The 19,660-nt window shown below is 53.4% G+C and overlaps 2 protein-coding genes across 2 annotated transcripts; both read right to left on the bottom strand.

The window, feature by feature from the left end:
* Positions 1-308: 308 nt before the first annotated feature.
* ENH_00015690 (SWIM zinc finger domain-containing protein, putative) lies at positions 309-14,113 on the bottom strand (the record flags this gene model as incomplete). Its single annotated transcript, XM_013579020.1, has 6 exons — positions 309-369; positions 586-647; positions 915-1,040; positions 1,178-1,376; positions 1,566-12,425; positions 12,900-14,113. 6 exons carry the CDS (start codon positions 14,111-14,113, stop codon positions 309-311), a joined length of 12,522 nt encoding a protein of 4,173 aa, XP_013434474.1.
* Positions 14,114-16,499: 2,386 nt separating this feature from the next.
* ENH_00015680 (hypothetical protein, conserved) lies at positions 16,500-19,660 on the bottom strand (the record flags this gene model as incomplete). The annotated part of the gene is made up of 2 exons (XM_013579019.1): positions 16,500-17,809; positions 18,025-19,660. The coding sequence occupies 2 exons, from the start codon at positions 19,658-19,660 to the stop codon at positions 16,500-16,502; spliced, it is 2,946 nt and encodes a 981-aa protein (XP_013434473.1).

Genomic DNA, 19,660 nt, shown 5'->3' with positions numbered 1-19,660 from the left:
CATTTTCCGTCTGGCTAGAATAGGAAGATAAGTCAAAGCCTCTACTGCAGACCCTATAGACGCCAAGTGTCTTGCAAAACAGTCGACATCTATGTCTTAAGGACATACTAGAAAGCCACTGTAGCTTCCCGTCTGCTGCATTTAGTATGGGCTGTTACCCATTCACCGTAGGGCTTAAACCAGGCTGACGATGTCCCTAGTTCATCTTGTTTGAAGAAGCAAACTACCAACCACTTACTCATACTAAGGAAGTCAAAATGAATATGGCAGTGCTCACAAAAGACCTCGAAATACCTTTGTCCGCCATATTAAATCGCTATGCACATGCCGATGCGCTTATGCTTCCACTGCATGTACGGATTGACAATGCTGAACAGCAATGCCACAGCACCCAAAGAAACCTTGAAATTGTTGATACGACTGGCAATCACCACGATCGTCAACGTGCTGAGATCTTGGACGCGGAATATGGCCGCACAGAAGTCGTGCGCTGCGTACTGCCTAGTCGCTGCCACGTGAATGTGATACAGTGTCTGCAGAAGAAGATGCTGCGATATCGACAAGTGGTGTTGGGTGGGTACTCACCGAAAGATCTGTGGCTGTGAGGAGTTTGCTTCAAGGACCCTGTATATATGAAAGTTATCTCCCTGAAAACACGTGAAGGCCCTTGTTTACAATTATTGAGTAAGCAGACAAACGTACAATAAAGACACCACAAACCGAAAAACCGAATGACCCGTAAGTGCCTGTACGACGCGAACTTGCAAGATTACCCGTTAAAATGGAGCTACACACCGGGGATCAATCAAGCCAAGTTTTGTAACCCTCGACTGACACATGACATCCAGTGGCAATGAAAACAAAAATGCAAATCCACGAATGCAAATAAAAAGGGCCCAAAGCAACTCCCTTACATGCTGCTGAGCCAAGTTCCACTCTCTGTGTGATATCTCAAAGTAGTACTTGTTTGCTGTCGTGCTGCTCTTGACCTCCACGAACGTCATACGGGGGGGAGCAGAGGTTCCCACGGGAGGGTACTCCTGCAACATCAACAAGGATGCTGTAAATAATCATGCACTGGCCAAGAAAAGCAGGCAGTCAGCTATCAGCTATTCCAGAGGACAGGCGCACTTGCCAAGATCCGCTATCGGCATCTTTGTCACCTGAAAACTGTTACCTTGATAAGTATGTCGTAGCTCTGTCCGCTTTCTTGCTCCTCATTCAGCCACAACACCTGTACGACCTTATCTGCTATCTGTTGCTGCATCTGCCTTAGCAGATACTGGTACACTAGCGCCTCTCCCCTTCTCGCGGCGACAGCAGACGCTGCACTCGACGAACTTGTTGCAACAAAAGGCGCAGCAGCATGTCGATCCCTGTTAGGCACAGTAAAGCACGAAAAAGCTTTAATTTCACTCATTAGCATGAGGCATTAGGGCCTCTCGAGCAGCCCTGGCCAGCCCACTTCACTTCTGCATTTGCACGTGCCTCTTTCTGCTACACTAGCGAAGGCCCAAGTAATCTGACTGCGTCCCATATTCTCCGCTTGCTCGTGCGCTCCTCACTGGGGACTGATATCAACCGCCTGTGCATCAAAGTCTCCCAGAGCCACGTGACCGTCTCTGTTGTGGGCTTGCTGGAAACTTTCCTCCAAACCCTGCCTCTGGCCTTCCCCCAAGCGTACGTTGCGCAAGTCACTTCTCGCACTGTCGTTACCCGAACGGTGAAGTGAGCTGAAAAGGGCTTCTTCTGGAGTTATCGCAGTCATGCGGGGACAATCTTCTACCCACCGCTCTGCCGCCGAAGTCATATTTCGCTCATCCCACCCCTTGGAAGGTATTTCCTCCACAACACTGTCGCCGCTGCTAATGCTGCTAACGCTACTACCTCTTGGCTTTGTGATCTTCTGTGCTGCGCACACTTCCTTCCCATCACATCCCTCTACACCCGATGGTACACCTTTTGGCGAGGTACTTGTACTTTCAGCGCGCACGTCCGCAAGTGAAATCCCCTCCACGCCAGTCTCATCTACGACACCGATTACTTGTGCCTTTGAGTGTACTACGTTTCCTGCCTCTTCTGCCTCTTCTGGAGCCTCCTCTGACTCTCTGCTGTACAGCGTTGCAGAACCGTCCACTGATGCACCGTCAGTCGCCACAAGGACAAACCACGCGTCCCTCAGAAGCCACGTTGAATCTTTCATAGTACGTTCTGAAGATCCTAACAGTTCAACAGCTGCTGTGGATTCGTCCTTGAGCAGATGCAGAAGTACGCGATTTCCCGGCGTCACAGCATCTCCAGATCCAGCACTCATAGCACCTGTAGCAGCTAAACTACTACTGCGAAGTCGTTTCATTTCTTCTAAGCCAGCAACGCATTGCTGCTGCGATTCCACAGTGTTAAGTGGCCCATGCCAAAGCCCTTCAGCCCTCAAGCAATCCTCCACTGCAGTCCCTAGAACAACAGCCATTACAACAGCAGTTAGTCTGCAGCATAATTCGCCACTGCATAGCAGCAGCCTTTGCAACCACTGCATGAAGCCGCCCTCTGGTGGCCTCATGAGCCACTGCAGAAGTCGGTGCTGAAGCTTTGAATAAAATAGTACAAGGAAGGAGGCAAGGCAGTCGTCTCTTTGTCCCTTAAGAGAGAAAAGCCGTGAGAGCTCTCCGAAAACCTCTCCAGGAAACGATGGTAGCAACTGTTCTTGCAGTTCGTCCACAGGTGACGAAGCAAATATCTTGGATAATTCCCTGCAGCCGTTGGTCTTGCAGTCTGTATTTTCCAGCCGCAGTATAGCAGTACCCAGCGCCTCTTCCGCCACATTCCAAGCCAAGAAAAAGGAACTTCCAAGTGTACATGAGTCCGCTGATTCCCACCTGTTCTCAAGGTCGCGGCCCTTATCGTTGACGCCGGTGCGACTGTCGGTGCAGCTGCTGCCAGAGGGCAACTCGTCGTCTCCTTCGAGTACGCTCTCCCACTGCAGCGCAGCGGGACAGGGAGTCCACGGACCTGTCGCCCCTGACTCGACGAAACAAACCCTGCTGCGGAGGTTGTTGCAGAGCAATAGTACGAGCCGGCGGAGTTGCTCCAGCCACATAACTTTCCCCCGCTCCTCTGGTAACATTGCGGCTACCTTTTCCACACTCGTGTCCCGATTCTGGCGAGCAGCCAGCCATTGCTGCTGCAGCAAGACATAGCGGTTGGGATCACGGCAAAGCAGGTAACGTCTAACAGCCGGTAAAAGCACCGCAAGCACCCTCTGCTTCAATCCCTTTAGAACCACCCCCTCCACACGTTCTCTGCACTCCTGTTGTGGACCTCCCAATGATATGACCTCAAACACGTCACCAGTTGAAGCCAGTGGCATAAGAGGCGCACTTGTAAGCTGCGAAACGCAGACGGTGTTGAGGGGCTGGATACCGAGTCGGCACTGCAAGAGGTCCAGCCACGCACGCAGCACATTCCTCCTGCCCTGAAGTTGTCGCTGGGACAGGCGATCCACGCAGAATCGACAAAGTGGACAGAGCTTGTTTCCATCCTTCGAAAAGCAGTCTGTCGAAGCTGCAGAAACAACTAGATCGGACCAACTGCACGTAGCCTCACAATACCACACAACGGCGGGATACGTGTGTAGCTCTAATGCTTCGCCTGCGCCGGGAGTAGATGCGTATTCATCTCTACACCACCGTTGGTTACGTGATTTGTCCGCTCTTGCCTTCCCTTCTGCTAGGGCTTCTGCACCAGCCTGTAATTGCTTCCACAGCTTGCAGTCTCTCGGCGTCAGTCGCAGCCACATAGGACTTCCTAAGGGGAGAAAACTCAGCCGAAGCACGCTGCTGACCGCATCGGCAGCAGCCCTTGCAGAACTGGATGTGACTGATAAGGGAGCCAGCTGAAGGCATGGGACTACCGGCAATCCCTTAGCTACTGCCGGTAGAGAGAGAAACTCGCTGCCACAGTGAGCGTCAATATGCAGCAGAAGAGCAACGACGTGCAGCAAGACGTCACTGATGTTGCAGTTGGCAGTGGCAGCTTTCGCTTCTGCCGGCTTTGCAAACGAACGAAGGGAGGCAGACGATGGTGCATAAGATGGTGAGCTGCCATCAACTGTAGACTCGAAACGCCGCAGTTTGCAGGGTCTTGTAGGATCGCTGCACATATGTGACTGCGAAGTCCCAGTGGGCGGTGCTTTCACTACCGCTTCTGTCCCTGTTGCAGGCGCATTTTCACGCTCTCCACTGATGAGCGCTATCCCACTTGTCAGCGCGGTCAGTGCTGAGACGCAGTCTTGTAGTGACGGGTACTCTGCTACATTCAAGGCACGCAGCAAAAATGTCTCTAGCTCTTCCAGTTGCTGCTGCAGAACAAAGAGCTGCTGTTTTTCAAGAGCGAGAGACGGTTCTTCACGATGAGTGTCAGCAAGCACAGTCCGATCAAACACCTCGGAAAACTGCTCTCTACACAAAAGCAGAGCAAGATCCTCCAGAGGCAAGCAACCTTGGAAAGCCCTACGGGGGACCCCAACCGGCAGGCGGAAGAACAGATCAGATGGTGATTTCCACCAAATACAGCACCCCAATGTGGCAGAATATCCCGCAGTGGGCGACGGAAATGCTCCCCGAGATGCGGGCTGCGGAAGCAGCAGTCCAGCACTCAATGGGTATACACTCGAGGCGCCTCGTAGTTGTGCTGCTGTAGAGACTGGCGATACACTTAGTGATGCTGATGCGGCCCCCATGTGCCAGCGGCGAGCGAGGTGCTGCAGTAAGTGAAAAACGTCAGCAACGACTGCAGAGCAGCAGCAACAAAACAGGCACGCACTGTGACCTCCAGCATGACGAAACTGACAACAGCGACAGAAGACACCCTCGCTGCAGTTCCTCTTGTTCATGTTGCTGCAACAGCGTCCCTCCCTGCACGCAGCGTCAGCTGCTGCTAGGAAGCACACTGCCACGGAGAGCAGTGACCCCTGATCAATAATGTCGTCGTCGGTAACAGATGCTACAGGCATTGTTGCTATGGCGACGTTCGCCACTGACGTTTCCACTTGCTTCAAATGAGAAGAGATAGACCGCAACAACCTTGCAGCTGTCGCTCCGTCTGGCGCTGTGTGCACTCCAGCTTCTTCTGCATGCGTATTGCCTGTCTCGTACGTAGCCTTCGCTGGCATTTCCCTATCCTCTGCAATCCACTGCGCAGCAAAAGCTAAACAACCCGAACGCCACTGATGCTCCTCGAAAATATTTCCAGATCCATCTGCTGCAGCGCTTGTTTCCGTATCCCCTGATGAGCTGCCACTATCCAGCGTGTTTAGGCAGTTCCCTGTGTAGGCTAAGCCTTCCAGACCAGTGGAGCCGCTGTTATTCGAAAGCGAATGCTCTCCTTCCTTGTGGAGCCTTTGCTGCAAGAAACGCTGCGCTAGTGGGTGTAGGTATTGCACGAGACGTCCATATACCTGAATGCATTCGTCTGTTGAGGCTACTAGCTCACGGGGTTTCCGCAGGCCTACAAAACGCCAATACCATAGGGCCTTTCTGCTGCTGCTTGCGCTGCCTCTGCATCTGAGACAATCGGGCGAAGATTCCCTCACGTTTACTTCATGTCCGGTGACTAAGGATTCAGAGGCACTACTGTTGATGCTGTCGCCGCTGCATGTATTGCTGCTTTGTTTGCAATCCATTGCAAAACTAAGGTAATGCTTCTTGCTTCTTTGGCGACTGCTACTGCTGGTCTTAATCACGCTGCCGGCTCCCTTGGGTGCCGACGCGTCCCTTATTTCCCTTTCGCTGTCGCTGCTAGTTGAACTCTTGCCTTGGGAGAGCGCCGGGTCTCCATCACAGTCAATCTCGTAGAGGTGTTCCTCCTCTTCCTTAACGTGCCCTCCTGTCGTCAGTTCTGAAACAGGGATCGCATCACACGCAACTGCTGGCAGCCAGGCACTGCAACGCAGCTGCATCAACAATGAAGATGCTGCTGTCCCAGAAGGGCCCGCCAGCGTAGTCACCCCTGGTCCCAATCCTCCTGCAGCTTCACTAAGACAGGTCTTCTGCAGCTGCTGCTTTGGCACTGCAGGCTCTGTTGTGCAAGGAACAGCCAGCCTCCACCGCAGATGCTTAAAATGCTGCCAGCGGAGATGGGCTTCCGTTAGAGCCAGAACAAGAAGACGGATGGCAAGGCTCTCCGCCTTCTGTAGCTCCTCAGTAAGCGGAACCATGCGCTGCTGGGGTAGCCGTAGCAGCGTGTGAGACGCTGAAAGCGGAGAGTTGCTGCTACAGCAGGCCATCGCCGAAGCAGCAGCGGTAACGAGCCGCTCGAAATCCATACACACGAAGTCCTCTACTACAACCCAAGTACCTGAAGAGACGACAGTCCCAAATTCGTCCCAGGGTTCGCCGATATGTTGAATCAGCTCCTCTTTCAGGGATGCCATTGTTGTCTCGCTCCATCGACGCGATAGCTGCAATAATATCTCCTGTGTGTTGTAGCACCTTGAGCTTCCCTCAACTGGTGGGACGCCATCGATTGATGTAATCTTAAAGCGAGGCGGCTGGAGAATTCGCTGGTGCTGCTCCGGCTTTTGCAGCTGCTGCCCCTGCAGTGCATCGATTTGCAACCAGTAAACAACCGAACATACGTGCAGAGGTCTTTGGAGTCCAACAAGCTTACAAAATTCTCCCCAGGTAGGCAGCGCGACCACACTGCTATATGCCAACGAAAGGAACAAAGTATCTCGCAGCAGCTGTTTGTACAGCAGAAGTAAAGCCTCTTGTTGCCGTTGTTCCTGTGAGCTACCCTTTCCATCACTCCAAAGGCATCTCAACTCAGCGGAACCCAAAGACACCCTATTTCCCGTGTGTGTACAAACTGGCATCAGCAGCACTTGCTGCCGAACGACATATCTGCTGCTGTCTGCTTCCATTAGAGCTGCGAGGTCGTGGCAGTGAGCGACGATGAAGTAAAGGCAGTCCACTAGCTGCTTCTCCGTCGCCGTGTCTGCAAAACGTGGCGTTCGAAGCAACGGGAGAATACGCTGTTGCATCACCTCCCGCGGTCTCAGGAAATCCACGCCAAGGCACCGCAGACACCGTATGACACGGGACCTCTGCAGCAACCTGCTCCCGGCCAGTTGTTGCATGTCCGCATCTGATAGGTCCTCCTTCCTCTCCCCCTCGGGACCGTGACTCTGAGCCTGCTGCTGCTCGGAAGAAATTTTAAGCCATGGTTCCAGCACTTTAGGATGAATGTAGAGGACAAGTTGGTTCGCTGTGTAGCCATCAGTGCAGTCTTGAGCGTGCCCCTCGGAAAGAATATCAGCGCTGAAAGACTGAGCTAAGCGGCCCGCTACGCTGTCAGAACCGGCGTCAGGCGGGAGGCACAACGCCGCTTCCGCACTGTCTGCTGCTACGAAGCGACCGCAGAGTGTAGGAAGAAATGGAATTCCTTTCAAAGCCCCCAGGGCTGCGCGGTGCTGCGGGGTCTGTTGCTGCTGCATGCAAATGCTTTCAACAAGTAGCAGCAACCGGCCAACCCACTGCGGTTGCAGAGGTCGAGCGTGATCCTGCCCCTTCTGTACGGTCATTGAGGGCTCGAACTGCTGCATCGACTCATGATGCTCTTGGTGTTGCAAGTTGACTAGACAGCGGAGAATCTCCACCACATCCCAAGGTGAGAAGTCCCTCACCCCCAGCTGGCGGAGCATAGCTGGCTGAAGATGCTTCAGTACTCTTGGGTGCACGTATGCCAAACCTAAAGCTTTGTTTAGAAGCCACGGCGGAACAGCCCATTCAGAAGTAGCTGGAAGGCCGCTGCTGGTGGCATTGCTTTGTGACGGCGTGGCAGCTGCGGGCAGCTCCGACTCAGTGTATACGGCAGCATCGCAAGCAAGCACTGCACGTGTTGGGCAGCACCATATGAAGTCCTCGCCAATGTTTCGCGTGATTCGTTGCTGTTCTACAAAAGGCTTAATAGCAAGGAGACATTCCAGATCTTTCACACACGCTACTGCAGCAGATGCAGCCGATCCAACCATTTCTGCAGAACCACCCACAGCTGTAGTTGCATTCAAAAGAGGTACAAAGAGCAACAAAGACTCCTGTAGTTCGGGATGTGCATACCGACACACTAAAAGAGAAGTGCATATTGCAGCAGGTAGCTGTTGCAGCAACCACAAGTTCCAGGCGTCTCCACACCTCAGATCCTCCCGTGATGCCGTCAGATTGAAAGCACCCTGCAGGATGAAGGGCAAACCAAAGCCCCTCACAGGAAGGAAGCAATGAAGAGGCCATCCGATGCCGTCGTCGCTATTACTCGAGCTGTTACTGTTAGCACCTTTGCCTTCATCTGTACGAGACGCAGGTGCGGCTGCCATCGGAGTCGGTGCAGCATATCCTTGTGGGCTTAGTGGCAAGGCTACGACAAGAGGCTCATCACTTGGTCCCGACAGTGGTGCTTTCCCAACTGGGAAGTGCTGCACCAGCAGCCAGTGTTGGTGGTGCTTCTTCCAAGGAGACTTCTTCCCGCTGCAGTTGCTCCACATTTCACACAATGCCGCCGGCCTTGATTCCAAATGACGGCGACAAGACGTCAAGACAACGTGTTGTGCGTACTCTGGTAAAGCATATATGCGTTGCTGCTTTGGCGAATGCGCATTGTGTTGCGGTGGTTGCAGGACGGATGAGTCTATAAACGGAAATGCGCGCTTTAATAACAAGAAGCAGCTGTTAGTTGAGTGGCTGCGGCAGGAAACGCGGCGGACACGCCGCAGAAAGAGAAGGCAGTGTGGTTCTACGACGGAAAGGCGCTTAGGAAGGCAGCTGTGGCCGCTTATCCACTCCTCTCTCAACGCTGGTCTCACAGGTAGCCAAATCACCGTACGCCATACGCTCATAACACCTATTGCTCCCTCCTCAGAAACTGAATGCGGCGAAAAACTGCTGCAGCAGCAGTAGTCTCCACTACTGCCGCCACCACTACTTTCCGTACTTGCGAGAAATGCCGGGTCCTGCGCTGCAAGGAGTGCACCCTGCAGCGCTTCAGCCGGTAAGTATTTGCAAGGCTCTCGTGACTCTAGTGGGTGAGGAAGCACAAATCCCAGACCGCTTGTGTCTGTGGCGGAGAACTTGATGGCGACTCCTGTGCAGGAAAAGATGTGGGGTTCATCTGCAAGGCTGAAAACAGACTTGAATCCCACTCCAAATCTTCCTATACGACGGATTTCTTTCTTTTCAGTGTGCTGGTTCCGTTGCTGCTGCTGCGGTGCTTTGGTGCTGCGCGCCACATCGCATAAAGCACGAACGTCCACCGGCCGGAAGCCTCTTTCGTTATTGAAGACGCCCATGCCTTCAGGCAGCAGTTCAAAGTGCAGAGAAGGTATGCTCAGAGCCGGCATCCTGAGTAGCAGTTGCTGTTGTCGCCTTGGCTCCAGCAGCAGCACACGAGGAGGCACCTGGAGCGGCAGAATATACGTATTGTCATCGGCGTTCTGTAGCAGTTCCAATTGTAGGTGACACTCCGACGAGTATAGATCGCCTGCAAGACGGTTCAGAGCACGAGTCAATCTCTCCCGTTGCTTCCTCATGACAGCGTCAACAACACTTTCTTCATGCGCACCATCAGGAGCAGCGTCGTTACCACCGGCAAGTCCCACACCGAACTCCTCAATCCGCAGCCGCCTTACGAAAGCCTCAGGCGTCTCATCGCCCCACAGATCCGCTGCAGTGCCTACTGTCTCCTGACTTAGGACAGCCCGCTGTGCAACAACAGCAACCTTCTCAAATGGCGTGCCACTGATAACTCCGCTTTCATTGTCACGATAGCTGGATGAAGTTGGCCTACGTTGGCGAGGCAACAGCAGTGCGTCGCCGTCTTCGAATACTGTGCCACAAGTAAGAGCTTCTGCCGTTTCTGGTTCCGGTGTACAAGGTGCTAGCTCTTTTGGAATGTCAGGTTGCTCCCCAACAGCAGCGCTATCACATGCGCTAATGTGCCGCTGTTCCTTCTGTTGCTGCACCTCTTGCAACTGACTCTGCGATATGTATCCATGCTGTCGATTTTCTACGTGGTCGTGTTGCTGGCGTAGTACCTTAACTGCGGCCGCTGCCTCACTTGGGGGTAACAGCAATTGTGCGCAACGATGTAGCGCCGTTCGAAGGATGCTACATAGCGGAACGAAGGCTGCATGCGTCTGCAGCAGCCCCAGCAGACTGGACTTTGCCTCCAAGGCATCGACTGGTGGAAAATCTTCACACACCTGTGACTGCAACTGAAGCCGCTGCCAAAGGAATGAAGAAAAACAAGTGAAAGCAGCATGAATGACGCCAGTTCCGTAGACCTCAGAGACTGGTGCCAGCAGCACAACGATGCTTGCATCTAAAAGGGCCCTGGGCGACTCAGCAAAAACTCTACAAAAAAACTCCCCCCAAGCCTGTTCCCGTCTCTCATGGAGCTGAGGCTTTTGACTGGCATTTTGCTGATGTCGTTCTTGCAGGTAGTTGCGAATCTGCAGCTGTATAGCAGCTGGGCACGTATCGAAGGCGCACTCCCCACTACGGTGCCGCTGTTGCTGCGGCTCCCACAAGAGAGCTGCCAGGGCCGCCACAGCGACCGCTGCATTTTTGCTATTAACGGCGTCCAACAGCGTCTCCAAAGTGTTCTGAGTTGGCTTGTTCAGTCTTAAGATTCCTCCGCCCTCAATGCCAACAAAAAAATTTCTGTCAAGCAACCTACTCTTGCACGCAGTGGAGCCATGACTTTTGCTGCTGCATTTTTCCCCGCTGAAAGCAAACGGCATGTTTCCATGGCGGCAAATAAAGGCTTCAAGCCCTCCAAAGTGGGGCTCCAAGGCCTCACCCCAATTGAGATATGCCAACAAGTCCACAAGCTCGGGAGCCGCATCAATCTGTTCAGCGACAGACTGCCAGGAGGGGACAATGCCATTTCCCGGTTGTTGCTGCTCAACGAGCCGTCTGGAAGAGTTTGCATCCGACACCAGCAATTCTACACAACTCTTTAGATTAGCTGCCTCCTGCAGCTGTGGTTCCACCTGCTGCTGAGTCTTGCGGCAGATGGCAAGGCTTTTTGCAAGGGCTGCCGCTAACTGCCAAGGGCTACAAAGAGCCGCTGCCAAGCGAATGCAACTGTTGGATTGTCGCTGTAGCTCAGCAAGAGCTATGTCATGCGAAACAGGAGAGAGCGGTCTGTCATCCCACATGCTGGGCAGTGATGAAGTGGCAGAGATGGACCCTTCCATACGTGGGGTGGGATTCTCTAGAACGCTGGCCAATGCAGCTCGCAAAGTTGATATAAACACTGTGAGCGCTGCAGCATCAGACAGAGCTTTGCAACGCAGTACTGAAGAAGCAACAGCCGGAGAGAAATGCAGCCGAATGACATATATACACGCCTCGAGAACCGACCGCATCTGTACTGAAGATCCGGCCCCTGCCGTTGCCGTTGCTGCCGTCGCAGTTTCCAGCACCAACAACGCGAAGTGCACGTAAACCTCAGGTGATGCTGCTTCTTCGAGAAAATCAGTTTCAGTGTTTTCTTTGTATGCTTGCTGACTTCGTAGCCGTAACCCTTCTTCGACAGCAACAGCAGCAGCACGCGCATCACTTCTATGCAGTAACTGCAGAAGAGTATGCACAACGGAAGGTTCACTGGCCGGAAATACAGCCGCTTCTAGCTCAAACAAACGTTTAAGAGGATCATCTTCAGGTCCATTTGCTACAGGTGGGTGCTGCAGTTGAAGCCGGAGCTGCTGCATAAGACAAGCCATTGCCTCCTCAGGGGGTAATGCATAGGTCTTCACTTGAGAACTATTTTCCTCTGCAAGGCTACTTAGGTCAGGATGGCCCGTCTGCTCGTGTGCTTTCTGCTGCGGTGCTTCTTGTTGCTGTCTCTGCTGGTCCTCCTGCTCTGGATTTGGCTGCTCTCCTTGTTGCTGCGCTTGCTTCTGCTCATCACTTCTCAGGTCATCTTCCTCATGTTCCTCTACAGGCCTGTTGGTTACAGTTGATGGTATCTGAGGCAGTGCTCCCTTTGCATTCTGCGCAAAGCGCATAAGCAGGCCGATTGCCAGCGCTGCTGCAGCACGAGCAGCAACTGAAGCGGGGAACCTCCGGAGCAAACGCCTCCACAGGTCGCGCAGTAATGACTCGCAGGTGAATGGCTTGAGAGGCACGAACGCCTCAGTCGCGAGTGAGAGCAGCTGCTGCTTAATAAAAGCACTTATGGCGAGGCGAAGACTAAAATCTCGGTTCTGCACTTGATAGGGCTGTCGCTGGTGTTGCTGTTTCTCTGGTAGCTCTTGCTGCTGGTCTTGCCGTAGCTGCCACACAGCAACAGCCAACAAGTGCGAACACAACGGATCGCGGCTAGGGCAGCTACACTCACAAACTGCTGCGTCCACTATCCGGCAATTGCTCCTGCAAAAGCACACAACAGTATGCCCCGCAGAAGCTAGGCTGTTCTCTGTTCTCACGTCATACCAGGCACCGCTTACTCCTAGTGACACCTCTCGCAGCGGCCCGTTTCGTGAAGTATCGCTGCACACGCTTTTCGTCTGTGTTCCTAAGCACTCTCCCATTCACCCATTTACATGTGTTCCAGCTCATCCTGCTTTTATCTAAAGTGCCTGCAGTCAGCTGCTCCCTTCATAGGCACTTTCCACTTCTAGACGTCTAGAAATTGACAGCTCGCAGCCTCGCCCTAGCATTTGCAGCATCAGGCTGCGAGGAAGTAGAGAGAAACTGTGTGCGGCTCATTTGTGAGTTCACTAATATGCCGCTCCACAAGTGCACGCGGACCGAGCTGTGTTCAGCTTCACTACTGACGAACAGCACACGCAAACAAAGGAACACAAAGTACTGTGCAAGGGCGCTGTGTAACTGCCACCTTACGTGTCAGAGTCCACAATGAATGTATCCGGGTCCGTTTCGCAAGGCCGCACGCCATCTTCTTCAGCAGCAAATCTCAGTGCCTTCTGTAGGCGTCCGTCCTTCCAGCGAATCAAATGCTGAAATTCGGGGAGCAAACGATCAATATTCATATTGAACCAACTAGAATTTCTGTTTTCGACGCTTTTATTGCCCGCGCAGCTACTACTACTACTACTGCTGCTGCTGCTGCTGTTGCTGCTGCCGCTGCTTCTGCTCGTACTCCTCTTGTGGATGTCCGCAGTTTGACTGTCAGTACTAGGGCCAGATGCGTTCATGGCGGGTTCTGGCGAACCCTGAGACCTCCCGCCGTTGGCCTTCCGTAGCCGTTGCTCCTCCAAGCTCTGGTTGCGCTGCTGTTCCTGCTGTTCCCGCTGCTGCGATAGCTTGTCCGGGTGTTGAAATTGTTGCAAACGTTCTTGGTGTCCTTGCGACCGTTGCTGGTGTGGCTGTTGCTCCTGGGATCGCGCTCGATCCTGATATGGCATTTGCACTTGCTGCTGCTGTACATAGTGCTGTTGCTGCGGCCGCAGCCTTGGCAGTTCGCGTCGCTGTTGCGCACTCTCGGTTTTCCGCTCATGGTGCTCCTGAAGTGGAGCTGTCTCCCTTTCTGAATCGCTGCTGCTGCTAAGAACGATCTCTTCCTGAGGCCTCCTTTGTAAGTTTTCGTGGTTGCGTGGATTCGATATGCCGGCAGCTGATAAAGGTGCCACCCTCGAATTCGAGAGCAATCGTCTTCCAGAAAAGCCACGGCTGTATGGGTCAACCTTCGACGTCTCATCCGGCTGCTTTGTCGCTATGCCTCCCTGGTATTCAGAGAGACCTCGACGTTGTTGCTGCATATGTTGTGGCTGTCGCTGCACGTGCGCCATTTGCAGGACGTTACCCGGGGTAGGTGGAGGGGGTGGCGGCGCTTGAAGTGGGGTAGGCTGGCTCTGCCAATGCAGATTGTGAAGCCCTGACCCCGGATACAGCTGCCCGCGGTGTTGCATAGGATTGTAGATGGTCATGGGGGGATGGACTGGCCGGACAGAAGGAAAAGCTCGGGGGTGCTGGCGTGGCCTGTGCCCAGAAGGGTCCTCACGGCGGGCGTTTAGCGCCCCCCCATAATGAAGCCCACTATATTCCCTGGAGCCATGGCCCTGGGGAACGCCATGTTCGTCCCCTGTAGCCACCATTGTCCAACGCAGCGGGTGACACGCACACCTGCCCTTAAGGAAGGGAAAGCCAGGGCCCCCAGCTGTTCTGACGTTCTTCTCCTGCAAACTTCATGTACTTCGTTTCATTTTTCAGCTGGTGTGGCCAAGGAGAGACTTAGGCTGTGCAGATGGATGGTGAGCATGGGAGATTTCGAGCCTTAGTCCACAGAATCAGCGCACAGATGTCCGTCACGCAGATGATTAAGGCCGCAATTCCATTTTCAAAAGAGACAAAAGCCATAATGCAACGGCATCAAACATGTTTCTTGAAAATCCTCAGCAACAACCTAAAGAAGAACACTCTCTCCCCTTCCCAATCGTTCGATGAGGAAGTAGACTCATGATGGAACACTGCGTGATTAACAGCAACCCGCCAAAGAATTAGCGGAGAGTTGAAAGAAATGAATGAATACATAATTAAAAAATGTGTTTCAGCGTATGGTGTGTATTCATAAAAATTGACAAGGAGGTTACATTGGCGCCTGCTTCACCTCCTTTGGCTCAATGCATGATGAATTTTGCTGTATTTGAACCTCTACAGTAAATTTTTACTACATTTTCCCCAAGTAGACGCGCTCATTCTTCGTCAGTTCATTGCTGTCTTCCACTCCAGCTACGAAATTTTGCGGATCGCAGAAAAACTCGATGAAGTCCACGAGACCATGGCGTTAGAATTATGTAAGCTACATCCGTGAAAACAAACGATGCTGTAGTGGGCTTCTACTGCCGCAGTAGAGATATAGTTAAAGGTCACAGGAAGGCTAAGACACCACTGTAATCGGGGGGGACAGTACCTTGGGGAAAATCTGAAATGTAGGGCGCAAAAGTTTGAGTTAACGGTGCCCCGGTAGTAGACAGCAAGACGAAAGGTGGACCACGTAACAAAGCAGTCCCCAAGTGATTCTCCTCGTCCTTAAGTACCAGTCGCAGCCCAGTAAGTCCCCTAACACACAGCGCTCATCACTAGTGTATGGACATAATGCGCACTGCTTGCGCTTAGTAGATACTTCCCAAGGGAAACTTCCTCAGTGTACCGGGCAAGGGACGCGAGCCCGTGAGCGATTTCTCGAAGGCACTGCATAGCCAGCTTTGGTCAATAAAGCAGGCCCCCTTTTGAAGAAGGCCTTCCCAGGGCTTAGAGTGGGTTGTCCTCGTCAGAACCGTGCCTGTAAGCCGCTGCCAAACGGGAACTCCCTCAGGAATTTGGGCAACAATTTGACGTTCCTGGAGATACAAGGCCCCCTATCATGGGAAAGTGGCCTCAGGGGAAAAATTAATACGTAGCCCATACCTCAAGCAGGCTGCCCAGGCCTATGGATTTCCGGACAATGCTGTGCCGCTAGAACCTGACAAGTACCGAGCATGTCACACTTTTATTCCGTCACTCACGGCCGCACGCATACTGTATAGGTTTCTGGCTGCGCAACTGAGACCCTTGATACGTCATTGTGCCAATAGGAAGCTAAAGTTGGCGACGGCACAGTGCCTAAGGAATGTCCCGTTACTGTCATTCGAAAGTAAGCTACTGCACATAAAGGGCAGAAGCTGCCACTAATGAGCCCGTAAGTATCTTGAAAGTGCGCCTGGGCTGCTGAATGTCCACAGACTGGTTTTAAATCATGGCTGAGCGGTTCTTTTTTTAAAACTTAAGCCCTGCCAGCATAGGCCAATTGCCTGACTTTGCTATAGGAGAGGGTCAAATTCTTTCTCCTTTTGCTGTCACCCATTCAAATGCTGGCTCATCACAATATTTGCAGAGGCCAGGCTACTTGCGGTTATTCGCCACTCCAGTTAGCGTGGTCTCCAGTAGGTGTCAGAACAGTCAAATAGAAGCTAGTCTCTACTATTATCTCCTGCATATGCCGACGGGCTCTACACAGGCCGCTGGTCATCCGCAGGATGCATTGCTGTTGCTGACCACTAAGGGCCTGAACCGCGCTGCGTATTCCGTGTTGGTTCGCTGTAGTTCCTACTGACACTATTATCTGCGTACCGCCTCGTTAATAGCAGAGAGCAAAGCCAACCAGGCGGTGATACAAATATGCCCGTTTCTAGGACAAATGCACAAACAAACAGAACGTCAACAATGGCTGACTAAGTGCAGCTCCATAGCCCGTCGAGGCAACTAGAAAACAAAGCTACGGTGTACACCCTAGTGCGAGAAAGCCCCAACGCCTCCTTCTCTGGGTACGTACACATGACCAGCGTGAAGATTTCTCTCTGCGCCTTAAATTGTCCTTCTACACCATAATTCGCCAAACGAACTCCCGCTATTCCAGCCTGTACCGAACGCCAAATGAGTTCTCGGCGCGCGTTTAGGGCTCTGCTCAGAGCCACCTGTGCTTTTCAGGAGTCACAGACCAGACTAAATAGCTCTGGCAGCCTTTCTGGGGCCGCAACCATTGTCAGTACAGTGCGCCAGGCTGTCACCCTCAACGTCAGTGTCTACCCCTTCATCGTCAAGGTGGAAAGCGAGCACAGGCGGCTGCTGTGGAGTTGATGGAGGGAGAGTCTCTGCGGGGACAACTGGAGGGAGACCAAGAGGCGGAACTAAGGGCCGGCGGTTGCCCGCAATCTTGTTCGGGTCTATATCCTCACCCCCCTCTGAGGCCACAACTCCATCGAAACTGTCCCCCTCATCTGAAGAGCTGCCGCTAAGACTGCTGAGGCTCGCGGCCTCGGCGATTGGCCCGCAAGCGGCCTCCCCAACAGGCTGTTCTTGTTGGGTCTGCACGGCCAACTCTTGGACACTCGATAGCAGGCGATGGACCGACTGTTGAAGCAACAAATCCGCCAGGGGGATCATTTCTATACGGCACGGCCTCAAGAACATGTCAGCTGTAATTGGCTCAACCTCTGGCTGCGGGCTCTCGGGAACAGAGCTGCTCGTGTTGCTGCTGGCGCCATCTTGTTGGTGCTGAATGGTGTCATGATGCTTCTTCGCCTTTAAACGCCTCCTGATACTCTTCTTTTTTTGTTGCTCTACTTTCTGCAGATGCCGCAGCTGCTTTTCCTGCTCTATCACCGGGGGCACAAGGCCTACAAGGCCCATTGTAGGGTGAACATGGACGTACTTTTGGGTCGATCTATGGTACAGTGGCATCACCCCTGCGTGTCTATCCTTCGCCCTCACCAGGAACATGTTTTGCTTTTGTGGCCCTTTTTGGAGCAGTAGCTGATTCATTGTTGAGTACGGCTCTGCACGACGCATGTCCACACTGGCCTTGTTGCTGCTGCTTTGGGTTGTACTGTTGCTGGTGCTGAAGCTTGGCGATGAACCTGGCATGGAACCATCTGGGACGCGCGAGGATATGTATAAATTCGTAGAGGAAGAAACTGCCTTGCCCGTAACAGGGTTGCCAGTGGCGTCGATGCTTCTTTGGTACATAAACGCAACTAAGTCCCAGCCGCTCCAAGCGCCGCTGTTATTGTCCGTGTCGGCTGAAGGCGTCGCCTGCCCCTGTTCACTGGCTTCGTCAGAGGCTGCGGAGCTCTTGGAGTCCTGAAGGGACCCCGCCTGAGTCCCCTCTACGCTCAAGCCATGCTGCAGCGTCTGGTCCGGTGGCAGTTCCGCCTCATCTACAACAGATGTTAGCCCCCAAAACATTGAAACGCAGATGGAGCGCAGCCAGTTGTCATCCTTAAGCAGGTGACGGACGCAAACTTGGAACACACCTGAATCACAAACACCAACATGCAAAGGGCCCTAACAACACCAAAGACACTGAACAGGTCCGATTGCCGAGCACTGTCCCACGTGGGAAACACGAATTTAACAAATGCAAGAATTCGGGGCAGTAAGCACTGTGAAAAACCGAGACGCGTGAAGCCACGCCAGAAAATCAACAGTGTATGTGAGCTCTGTTGCCGTTGCTGCTGCAATGTCTCACCTGCTGTTTCTTTGGAGGCCATGACTCTGGCTCCATTCATCGCCTGGCTTTCCGTTACATCGCCAGCTGCGCTTGTGCTGCTAAAGAAACTACTCGCTGTGCTGTGGAAGCTTGGCAGCGTGTCCTGCTGCTGCTGATGATTCTGCCGGATAACGTCAAGAAAAAAGTCTGTGCCTTCAACCTTTAGTACACACAGGAATGTAGAGTGCCAATATCCCCTATCGGGGTTGCTGCTGCAGCGGGTGAGTGCTGCTTCTGGGGTAGGCTCCCACTCTGGCCCCGAAGCAGCGCGCGCACTCATTCTGCCGTTGCCTGACCCCAAACTGAATGAGCCCAACATATTCAATGAGCGCAGAGAAGCAACAAGTGCCTCTTCAATAGCCTTGTGCTGCTGGTGCTGCTCCTCCTCCTCGTGTACCCCCCGTCGCTGCCACCCTCTTGCAGATCCACGCGCCGATATAACCCCGTCACCAAACTTCCTCCTTGGGGTTTTCAGCGCACTGGAAGCCAACGAGACCCTGCATGTTAAGGACCCTCCCATGCGCGAAGTGCCACGGTCCCCCGACGTTGCTACGCGGAGCGACACTCCCGAGACTCTTGAACTGGCATTGCGAGGGACAGGTGCCGTTTGCTGCTGCAGGGCTCCTAAATTCAGAGGTGCCATACCTGGAATGGCGTTTGACTTGATCTTCTGCTGTCGCTGCTGTTGCTGCTGCAGCTGAGGCTGCTGCAATTGCCGCGTTACTTGCTCCTGTGGAGATTCCCTGCCTGTGCAACGTGGATGCTGCAACTCCGATTGCCGATGCTGCATTTTCATAGCAGTAAAATCGACAGGAGGCACCTCTCCTATTCTCCCTGGAGTAGGCACGCTCCATCGGGGGCCTAAGGGGTCTCTTGACGTAAAACAACCCGGTGGAACTACAGTAACACAGCGGCGAGACATATCCTTCCTCGGCGTAGCTCCGGCTGCTTCAGCCGCTGCAGCAACTGCAGCTGCTCGCTGCTGCTGCTGCCGGAGCAGCGTCCTGGCCATTCTTTCGTTAGCACAGCGGAAAGCCTCTTTCTGATTCCACAAGGAGTCTACCTGCTGCTGCAGCTGTTGCTTCTCGTGCAGCAGTTGCTGAATAAACTCAGCACATGCCTGCGCATCTGTGAGTGCGTCTGCTTGCCTCCCATCCTCTGAGCCACTGTAGCCACCTTCCGCCGATGCACTTGTTCCTGGTGCTGGTGCTGACGGCCGGGAAGAGCTAGACACAGCTGAGACAATGGAAGGCAACCGCTGGCGGAGCAGCCCGGTGAAACTGCCTTCAGAGCTTTGCCGTTCAAACTGTTCTCGCAATAGCTTCACAGTCCCCGGATTCGCCCCCACCTGCTCAGCTATTTTCATCCCTCTTGAAGATGTCGCTTCCTCTGCAGAATCTGCGTCTGATGCAGGATTTGCTGCAGTTGGTGTCGCTCCGTGGGGGCTGCTGCGGTGTGATGCAGCAGGCTTGCGACCACTCCATTCTTCCGGCGAGGACACAGCGCTGTATACGGAGGGACTGGTGCCCGTTGAGGTCTGCTGCTGCTGCTGCTGCAATTCGGTGTTGCTTCCGGCGGCTGCAGCAACAGCTTCCGCGTAAGTCATGCGTCGCAT

Source organism: Eimeria necatrix, genomic scaffold (genome assembly GCF_000499385.1).
Source record: "Eimeria necatrix Houghton genomic scaffold, Enh_scaff14, whole genome shotgun sequence".
Lineage (NCBI taxonomy): Eukaryota > Apicomplexa > Conoidasida > Eucoccidiorida > Eimeriidae > Eimeria > Eimeria necatrix.
This window is presented reverse-complemented; position numbering and strand designations above follow the sequence as displayed.